The 10,499-nt window shown below is 38.7% G+C and overlaps 3 protein-coding genes across 3 annotated transcripts; all 3 read left to right on the top strand.

Annotated features, from left to right (window-relative positions):
* The first annotated feature begins 319 nt into the window (after window positions 1–319).
* LOC100249499 (agamous-like MADS-box protein AGL80) lies at window positions 320–1,105 on the top strand. The gene has a single exon (XM_002275463.3). It carries the CDS (start codon window positions 470–472, stop codon window positions 1,103–1,105), a length of 636 nt encoding a protein of 211 aa, XP_002275499.3. The 5' UTR covers window positions 320–469.
* Window positions 1,106–6,388: 5,283 nt separating this feature from the next.
* Window positions 6,389–7,211, top strand: LOC100259721 (agamous-like MADS-box protein AGL80). The gene has a single exon (XM_002275419.2). The coding sequence runs from the start codon at window positions 6,504–6,506 to the stop codon at window positions 7,209–7,211; it is 708 nt and encodes a 235-aa protein (XP_002275455.1). The 5' UTR covers window positions 6,389–6,503.
* A 2,051-nt stretch (window positions 7,212–9,262) lies between these two features.
* On the top strand, window positions 9,263–9,964 carry LOC100264909 (agamous-like MADS-box protein AGL80). Its single transcript, XM_002275396.4, has one exon. It carries the CDS (start codon window positions 9,263–9,265, stop codon window positions 9,962–9,964), a length of 702 nt encoding a protein of 233 aa, XP_002275432.1.
* Window positions 9,965–10,499: the final 535 nt, after the last annotated feature.

The following is a 10,499-nucleotide window of genomic DNA, read 5'->3' as shown; positions in this document are numbered from 1 at the left end:
AAAATTTAAGAAAAATCGGTTATGTTTTTTGTTATTTGAAAATAAAATTTAATGAAAAACAAGTAATGCTATTTAAAAATAAAATTTAGGGAAAAATATGTCTAGTCAACTTGTTCAAAAATAAAATTTAAAGAAGAATCGATTGTGTAATACTATTTTATCTAATTTATCACAAGTGATGTCGTATTGCTTAATTTGAAATTGACCATAATAATAACATAAAAAAATTAACATTAGATTCAAAAACAAATTCTACATGAAGGATTAAGAGTGTAACACAGACATTACCCAAAACCAAAATTTCTAAGTATTAGCCATTTACTGTCCATTCGAAGGGTTGTACCCCCTCCCCTCGGAGTGGCCCTTTTGTGTCTATAAAACGACACACATAAATCAGTGGGAAAGCACAGAAATTTTAATACTATTAGTCACCCGTACGGGCCGTACCCATCCAGGCAAACATCAGGATATGGCGAGGAAGAAGGTCCAGCTCCAGTGGATAATGGATGACACAGCCAGGAGGACGACTTATAAGAAAAGAGTGAAGGGTCTGATGAAGAAGGTGAAGGAACTGAGTATCCTATGTGGGATTGAGGCCTGCGCTGTTGTCTACAGTCCGTATGATCCGCAGCCGGAGGTTTGGCCCTCTCCAATGGAGGCGGTACGGGTGATTGGGGAGTTCAAGTGCAGGCCGGAAAACGACCAGACCAAGAAGAGGTTCAACCAAGAAAACTATATCAGGCAGAGGGTGGCAAAAGCTAAGGACCAGGTGGTGAAACAGCAGAAGAAAAATAGGAGAACGGAGATGGAAAACCTCATGTACCAGTGCCAGGCTGGGGGCAAGGGGTTGCAGGACTTGAACATCAAAGATTCTAGCGATTTGATGTGGTCTATTGATGATCGGTTGAAGGCAGTGGGCCAGAAGATGGAGTACTTCCATCATCCGGCACCCCAACCAAGCGGTGCTGCTGCTCCGGCTGCAGTTCCCGTGGCCCAAAAGACACCTCTAGAGGTGGCTCTTGAGTCACTTGAGAATCAAATGCTAATGGACTTAACTCCCAGGCCTACGGACAGTCTGGTCACTGTGGGGTACTGTAAAGTGTGATTAAAGGGTCAAAGCTTGACCCTAATTGATATTCATCCACGTAAATATATAGTACATCAAGCAAACCTAATTAAGGGAAAACCGTGAGTTTAGGAAACAATCCTAAACAATAGCAACTACTTTCCTAGAATACTTTCCTAGAATATATCATAATATCTCAATCGTGAGTTTAGGAAACAATCCTAAACAATAGCAACTACTTTCCTAATATACTTTCCTAGAATATATCATAATATCTCAACACCCTCCCTCAAGTTGGAGCATGAGGTTCAAAAATGCCCAACTTGGCAAGAAGATAATCAAATTGTTTCTTTCCAAGAGCCTTTGTAAAAATATCTGCCAATTGTGTAACAGTAGGAACATATGATGGAGCAATCAAACCATCTGTTATCGCATCCCGGACAAAGTGACAATCAACCTCAATGTGTTTGGTGCGTTCATGAAATACTGGATTTTTGGCCATATGAAGGGCTGACTGACTATCACAAAAGAGCTTGATTGCCTTTGGGTGGTGCACACCCAGGCTCAGAAGCAACCCCTTCAACCATTTGAGCTCACAAGTAACTGCTGCCATAGCTCGGTATTCCGCTTCTGCAGACGAGCGGGAAACTGTGTGTTGCTTCTTTGTCTTCCAAGAAATAGGAGATTGCCCAAGAAACACAAGCCATCCGGACAAAGAGCGTCTAGTGACTGGACATGCTGCCCAATCAGAATCACACCAACCCTGTAGGGACAGATCACTATCTGCACGTAACAAGATACCCTGACCCGGAGTACCTTTCAAATAACGAACGACTCTCAAAGCTGCCTCCCAATGCTCAATTCTAGGCTCATGCATAAATTGAGATAATATATGAACCGAGTAGGCCAAATCTGGACGGGTCACTGCCAGATAAATGAGTCGACCTACTAATCTGCGATAGGACTCAGGGTTCGACAAGAGCTCCCCATTTGCGAGTCCTAATCTGTGATTTTGCTCGATCGGGAAGCCACACGGCTTGGCTCCCAGTAATCCGGCCTCCGATACAATGTCAAGTGTGTACTTGCGTTGACACAAGAACAAACCAGCCGAACTCCTGGCCACCTCGATTCCGAGGAAATACTTCAAAACACCAAGATCTTTCATCTTAAAACAATCACTGAGATAGGCTTTAAAGGTCTTAAGAGCAGCGGAATCATTCCCAGAGATAATAAGATCGTCGACATACACTAGCACATTTATTTGAACATTGCCCGTAGTGTAAGTAAAAAGAGAATAATCAGAGTAGGATTGTAAGAAACCATATCCTTTAAGAGCCGTGACCAACTTGGAAAACCAACATCTCGGAGCCTGTTTCAACCCATAAAGTGATTTCCGTAACCTGCAAACCAAGTTCGGATCGGAACGCTCAAATCCTGGGGGTAGCTTCATATACACTTCCTCCTCAAGATCTCCATGTAAAAAGGCATTGTGAACATCCATCTGATGAAGTTCCCAATTTTTCGAAGCCGCAATAGCCAAGAAAGCACGCACCGTAGTCATTTTGGCAACTGGAGAAAATGTCTCATGATAATCAATACCAGCTTCTTGATGATTCCCCAAAACTACTAATCTGGATTTGAGCCTTTCAATATCACCGTTTGAGAAGTACTTGGTTCTGTAAACCCACTGACTTCCCAAAGCACGCTTACCCTTTGGAAGAGGTTCAAGAGTCCACGTACCATTTTTCTCCAAAGCCCGAATCTCCTCATGCATTGACTTTTGCCAACCGACATCTTTCATAGCCTCTTTAAATGACTTAGGATCATTGCTCGAAATAATAGTTGCAAGAAACTTTCGATAATGTACAGAAAAATTGTCACAATTTATATAATGTGCTATGGGATAAGGAGTACCTGAGGGATGCTGTGGAGACGGAGTGGCGGGAGATGGACTTTCAGCAACCACCGTATGAGTAACAAAATCTCGTAATAGAACCGAAGGAAATTTATCCCTCATTCCCTTTCCCATAGGAGCAGACTGCCCATTGCTTGAATTTTCAAGTCCAAGTGAATCAAGCCCAACAGTGGGAACAACTTCCGGCCCAGGTGAAAGAGGCGCTGAAGAAGCCTCGGGATTTTGTGTTTGGGCTTGTGGGTTAGGCAAATCAGCATCATCATCGACAAAATCAGCAAAATCACTATCAATTTCAACATTTACCGTAGGCACAATGTTTTCCGGAATAATATTCACAGCACCCGGGTTACCAAACGGAAAAACATCCTCAAAAAACTTGACATCACGAGAAACAAATAATTCCTTGGTGTCCAAATCAAACAACTTCCACCCCTTCTTTCCAAATGGGTAACCCAAAAACACACATTTTCTACTTCTACTTGCAAATTTGTCACCTTTGGATTTTTGATCATGAGCAAAACTAAGACAACCAAAGGTGTGAATTGCCGCATATGAAGGAGGGGTGCCAAATAGGATTTCAAATGGTGTTTTATTGTGTAACAAAGGAGAGGGAGTGCGGTTTATTAAGTGAGCAGCGGCAAGAACACTTTCGCCCCAAAAATAAATAGGCAAATTTGCTTGAAAGCGTAATGCCCTCCCCACATTTAAAATATGCTTGTGTTTTCTCTCAACCCTCCCATTTTGTTGCGGAGTTCCCACACAAGAAGTTTGGAATAAAATACCAGTGCAGAAAAATAGTCAAGTAGGCATTTAAATTCCGTACCATTATCACTTTGAACAACTTTCACTGTTTGAGAAAATTGTCGATCTACCATTGCAATAAAAGACATAAACATCCGAAAAACTTCTGTTTTGTCGACCAACAAATAAATCCACACAGCTCTTGAGAAATCATCAACAATAGTTAAAAAATAACGAGCTCCACAAGAAGAGACATGTTTATAAGAGCCCCACAAATCACAATGTATTTTCTCAAAAATTCTAGTTGCCTTATTGTCACTTAAAGGAAATTTGTCTCTAGGATGCTTAGCACGAAAACATATTTCACAAGCTTTGTTTAAACTACCCTTAAGATTGCTAACTGGAGGAAGTAACTTCACTACTTTCTCTGAAGGATGTCCCATCCTTTTGTGCCACAACTCCAAAGTGGATGCTGCGTTGTGGACAGAAACATGTTGTACCGAATCACCTTCAGCTCCACCGAAGTAGTAAAGTCCATCTCGCCTAACTCCCGTTCCAATCAGCTCCCTGGTGTGGTCCTGTATAGCACACATATAAGAGTTAAATTGGACAATACAATGTAAGTCATCAGTCAATTGTGAAACCGAAAGTAAATTGCAATTGAGTTTCGGCACATAAAGAACGTTTTGAAGAGTGATGTTATTCGACAAACGAACGGAACCAGATTGGGTCGCAACAACAGATTCACCATTAGGAAGGCCAACCGGACACTCAAACAACGCTATAGTATCAAATAACCAAGATAAATCACCGGTCACGTGATGAGTTGCCCCGGTGTCAATGATCCATGACTTCGTGTCAAACTTACCATTCAACCTGTCATCCAGAACTTGAGCATTACCAATTAAGCCCGCAAGAGCTTTCCATTGTTTGGGCAAAAAAGGTGAATTCATCTCCCTTTTAGGTGGCGACAATGGTGGTTGTTCATCGTCGCCGGCCATTGTTTTATTGTGTGTGCATGTCAGCGCTCTGATACCATGTAAAGTGTGATTAAAGGGTCAAAGCTTGACCCTAATTGATATTCATCCACGTAAATATATAGTACATCAAGCAAACCTAATTAAGGGAAAACCGTGAGTTTAGGAAACAATCCTAAACAATAGCAACTACTTTCCTAGAATACTTTCCTAGAATATATCATAATATCTCAATCGTGAGTTTAGGAAACAATCCTAAACAATAGCAACTACTTTCCTAATATACTTTCCTAGAATATATCATAATATCTCAACAGGTACCCAGGAGGCCAAGATATGATGCTTCCTGGTCCTTACGGTCATTACGAGGACCCAAGTTTCTGGGGGCATCCCTTCTTCACTTGAGGATTTGGCAGTCTGCGTCCCAAGTTTTTTTGTCCCGACACAGACCACATATGAATAAATTGTAGCGGATCTGTAGTTTCTCTTTTGAGTGTCTCTGTAGTCTGCACTGTTTCCTATCAAAATTTTGAATCTTAATGATAAGGTTATCAACTTATGAACTTTTCAGCATCATCCTTCCAACTCAACTTTTGTTTTTGAATCATCAAACCAAGTTCCCACATTCTAACCCACAAAACAGAAAAATTCATGAGAAGGGACCAAAAATGTTAGATCTCCAAAAAGGGCTTAAGGGTGCATGATTGCTATAAATGCTTATTATATCCCATTCATACTTACCCTTTTTTCAACCCCCTGCTTTATTAGCCTTATTCAAATCTCTACTGCATTCTTGCCAATTTTATGATTGATTTTGTGATCATACATTTAACTTCTCCTAGATCTCATACAAGTACATTTTTAACTATTCCAAAATAAAATTTAAGAAAAAAAAAATAAGTGATGCCAACTTGGTTTTTACTATTTAAAAATCAAATATGAGAAAAAAAAGGTTGTGTCATGTTGCATTACCCAATTTATCACAAATGATATCGTAATACTTAATTTGGAATTGAACTTAATAAATGGGAAGCAAATTTTGGACCAAACAAATTTAGTGTTAAATTTAATTAAGTCCATAAAATACAATCTACATAAAGATTAAATCTTAAAATCGGTCATTGATTGTCACCTGGAAACATAAACAATACAACTAATGAAAATAGTTCATGTGCATAAAACACAATTTCTATGTGAAGGATTAAATGTTAAAAGCACACATGCATATATACATATGTTTGCATAAGCTACTATGACATCAACTTGTTTTTTACCATTTCGAAAATACTTAAGGAAAAATAAGCCGTGTCGATTTGTTTTTTATTATTTAAAAATAAAATTTAAGGAAAACAAATCTATCAATTTGTTTTTTAGTATTCAAATGTACAATTTAAGAAAAATAGGTCATGTCAACTTGTTTTTTTTACTATTTGAAAATAAAAGTTATGGAGAATAGATCACGTCCACTCATTTTTAAATTTAATGAAAAATAGTATTTCATCACAAGTGATGTCATATTACTCCATTTAGAATTAATCATGATACATAGGAAGCGAACTTTGGGAAAAAAAAAATTAACATTAGATTCAATTGGATCAAGAAAAGACATTCTACAGAAGGAATTAAATCTTGAAACCTAGTGTAACCCAAAAACATACATAATCCAAGTAATTATCACATAGTCATTCGAGGGGTTGCACCCCTTCGTAGACGCGCTTTTGAGTCTATAGAAAGACACATAAATCAGTGAGAAAGCACAGAAATTTTGATACTATTAGTCACAGTTCCAAGCAAACATCAGGATATGGCGAGGAAGAAGGTCCAGCTCCAATGGATAATGAATGACACAGCGAGGAGGACGACTTATAAGAAAAGAATGAAGGGTCTGATGAAGAAGGTGAAGGAACTGAGTATCCTATGTGGGATTGAGGCGTGCGCCATCGTCCACAGTCCCTATGATCCGCAGCCGGAAGTTTGGCCGCCTCCAATGGAGACAGTACGGATGATTAGGGAGTTCAAGTGCAGGCCAGAGAACGACCAGAGCAAGAAGAGGTTAAACCAAGAAAACTATATGAGGCAGAGGGTGGCCAAAGCTAAGGACCAGCTGGAAAAACAGCAGAAGAAGAACAGGAGAATAGAGATGGAAAACCTCATGTACCAGTGCCAGGCTGGGGAGAAGGGGTTGCAGGACATGAGCATCAAAGATTCTAGCGATTTGATGTGGTCCATTGATGATCAGTTGAAGGCAGTGGGCCAGAAGATGGAGTATTTCCATCATCAGGCACCCCAACCAGGCGGTGCTGCTGCTCAGGCTGCAGTTCCCGTGGCCCAGAAGACACCTCTAGAGGTGGCTCTTGAGTCACTTGAGAATCAAATGCTAATGGACGTAGCTCCCAGGGGTCCGGACAGTTTGGTCACTGTGGGGTACCCAGGAAGCCAAGATATGATGCATCCTGGTCCTCACGGACATTATGAGGACCCCAGTTTCTGGGGGCCTCCCTTCTTCACTTGAGGACTTGGTAGTCTGCGTCCCAAGTTTTTTTGTCCAGACACAGACCACATATGAATAAATTGTAGCGGATATGTAGTTTCTCTTTTGAGTGTCTCTGTAGTCTGTACTGTTTCCTATCAAAATTTTGAATCTTAATGAATACGCTTATCAACTTATCAACTTTTGGAGCATCATCCTCCCAACTCAACTTCTGTTTTTGAATCATCACACCAAGTTCCCACATTCTATTAATCGAGAAAACAGAAAAATTCATGAGAAGGGACCAAAAATGTTAAATCTCCAAACAGGCTAAAGGGTGTCCGATTGCTATAAGTTTAGTTATTTAAGAAACACAAATTTAGGAGGGAGATAGTCATAGAAAATAAATCTAAATCCTGCATTAAAATCTGGCCATGATCCGCATTAATCACGGGGATATTCCCTTTAAAACAACTGCTTGACTTGAAATTATAAGCATAAACTGCCACCCTAATCAAAGGAAAGAGGCATTCAATTCAATTTTTTTTTTTTTTTTTCAGTTTAGCTAATACTGCAAGATCACCACCCACGTACATAATTACAGACTAATCTTATTGCCTCATCCATCCTCATATGGAAAAGGAATATGCAAATCAAGAAGTAATGTTGCAGGCTCTGGTCTTGGACTTTTCCAGAATCGACCACATCACCCTGAACATCTTCGTAAGCATACGGCCATCACTTCCCCATGGATATCCAACCCACGATTTTCCTGCCCTGCAGATATATACTTATATATAGATTGAATAGTTGAAAAGGAGAGAGGCCTAGAGATGGGGGAGAAGAAAGAGGCGCATGTGGGTTGCAGGGGCGGCAAGATCCGTGAGATGAGGTTTGACCGTTTGAGGGACATCACTGCTCTCCTTATCTCTTTAGGTTTGCCAACTGCAACTACCAACCTTCCTTTTCATTTCACTTTCAATCCAACCCATGCTATTTGCTTTAAACATTATATTTTTATGCTATAAAGTTTGAATAACATAGGTTATGTCAATTTGTTATTTACCATTCCAAAGTAAAATTTAAGTAAAAATAGTTTGTGTCAACTTATTTTTTACTATTTGAAAATAAAATTTAGGAAATAATATGTCGTATCAACTAATTTTTTTACTATTAAAAAATAAAATCTAAGGAAAAATAGGTCATGTCATGTTGTATTACCTGATATATTACAAATGATGTTGTGTTACTCAATTTGGAATTGACCATGATAAATAAGCAAATTTTGGAAAAAGCAAACTTAATGTTAGATTCAATTAGATAAAATAAAATAAAAAACATAATTTACATAAAGTATTAAATCTTAAAACTTATCATTGAGTCTAACCCAAAAATATAAACAATGCAACTAATGAAAATAGGTTGGGTACTTAAAACACAATCTCTACATAAAGAGTTAAATAAAAAAAATTTGTGTACACACACAAATAGACTAAATTAAATTTAAGAAAAAATAGATCAGGTTCATTTGTTGTTTACTATTCGAAAATAAAATTTAAGAAAAACAAATAGTGTCAACTTGTATTTTACGTTTTGAAAATGAAATTTAAGAAAAAAATAGGCTATATCAATTTGTTCTTTTACTATTCCAAAAATAAAATCTAAGAAAAAATAGGTCATGTCATGTTATATTACATAATTTATCACAAGTGATGTCGTGTTACTCAATTTGGAATTGACCATAGGAAGCAAATTTTTTTTTTTAAAAAAAAAAATTAACAATAGAATTGATGAGATCCAGAAAACACATTAATCTACATAAGGGATTAAATCTTAAAATCTCTCGGTTAGTGTAACCTAGAAACATAAACAAGTGTAACCTAAAAACATAAACGATATAAGGATAATGATAATATAGACACTTATAGAAATACCCAAAACCAAAATTTCCAAGGATTACCCTTTTTTTTGTCCATTCAAAGGGTTGCACCCCCTCGTAGAGACGCTTTTGTGTGTATAAAAAGATAAATTAATCAGTGGGAAAGCCAGAAATTTTGATATTCTTAGTCACAGATCCAAGCAAACATCAGGCAATGGCGAGGAAGAAGGTCAAGCTCCAATGGATAATGAATGACACAGCCAGGAGGACAACTTATAAGAAAAGAGTGAAGAGTCTGATGAAGAAGGTGATGGAACTGAGTACCCTATGTGGGGTTGAGGCGTGTGCCATCGTCTACAGTCCGTATGATCCGCAGCCAGAGGTTTGGGCCTCTCCAATGGAGGCTGTACGGGTGATTGGGGAGTTCAAGTGCAGGCCCGACCAGACTAAGAAGAGGTTAGACCAAGAAATCTACACCCGGGAGAGGGTGGCAAAGGCCAAGGAACAAGTGGTGAAACAACAGAAGAAGAACATGAGAATGGAGATGCAAAACCTTATGGACCAGTGCCTGGCTGGGGTGCAGGGGTTGCAGCACTTGAACATCAAAGAGCTAAGCGATTTGACATGGTCCATTGATGATCGGTTAAAGGCTATCAACCACCAGATGGAGTTCTTTCATCATCCGGCACCCCAGCCTGGTGCTACTGCTGCTCCGGTTGCTGTTCCCGTCGCCCAAAACACACATCTGGAGGTGGCGCTTGAGTCACTCGAGAATCAAATCCTATTGGACACAGCTCCAATGCCTCGAGACAGTCTGTTCTCTGTGGCCTACCGAGGAGGCCAAGACATGATGCTTCCTGGTCTTTATGATCATTACGAGGACCCTAGTTTCTGGGGGCCTCCCTTCTTCCCTTGAGGATTTGGCAATCTGCCTCCCGAGCATTTTTGTTCGGACACATACCACATAAGAATAGACGCCTAGCTTGTCCGTAGTTTGTTTATGAGTCATGTCGTGTCATGACTCATAAAATCTAAGGAAAATATGTTATGTCATGTGATGTTATATTACCTAATTTATCACAAATGATCTCCTATTACTCAATTTGAAATGGATTATAATAAATAGGAAGCAAATTTTGAAAAAAAAAAACGTTAGATTCAATAGGATCCAAAAAACACAATCTAGATTAAGGATTAAATCTTAAAACATGTTTACCAACAAACATAAATTATCCAACTAATGATCATAAGGAATCAGGGTATCCAAGTTGTGCTCTCACTGTTCCTTTGCATTTCACTTTGTATTTGAAACCATGTTATTTGCTTCAATCATTATGTTTTTATGATATAAAGTTTGAAATTTGATAGGATATAATAATTGGTATAAAAATTATGAAATTAATACTATAATTTGATAACCAATGATATTTATGTGCTTTTAAATGTTTCAA

This window comes from Vitis vinifera, chromosome 5, assembly GCF_030704535.1.
Source record: "Vitis vinifera cultivar Pinot Noir 40024 chromosome 5, ASM3070453v1".
In the NCBI taxonomy this organism is placed as follows: Eukaryota; Viridiplantae; Streptophyta; class Magnoliopsida; order Vitales; family Vitaceae; genus Vitis; species Vitis vinifera.
The sequence above is the reverse complement of the archived record's forward strand: the minus strand, read 5'-3'. Positions and strand labels throughout refer to the sequence as shown.

Bases quoted from the DNA above. Each gene is read 5' to 3' on its own strand.
- LOC100249499 (XM_002275463.3), top strand. From the start codon at position 470: ATGGCGAGGAAGAAGGTCCAGCTCCAGTGGATAATGGATGACACAGCC.
- LOC100259721 (XM_002275419.2), top strand. From the start codon at position 6,504: ATGGCGAGGAAGAAGGTCCAGCTCCAATGGATAATGAATGACACAGCG.
- LOC100264909 (XM_002275396.4), top strand. From the start codon at position 9,263: ATGGCGAGGAAGAAGGTCAAGCTCCAATGGATAATGAATGACACAGCC.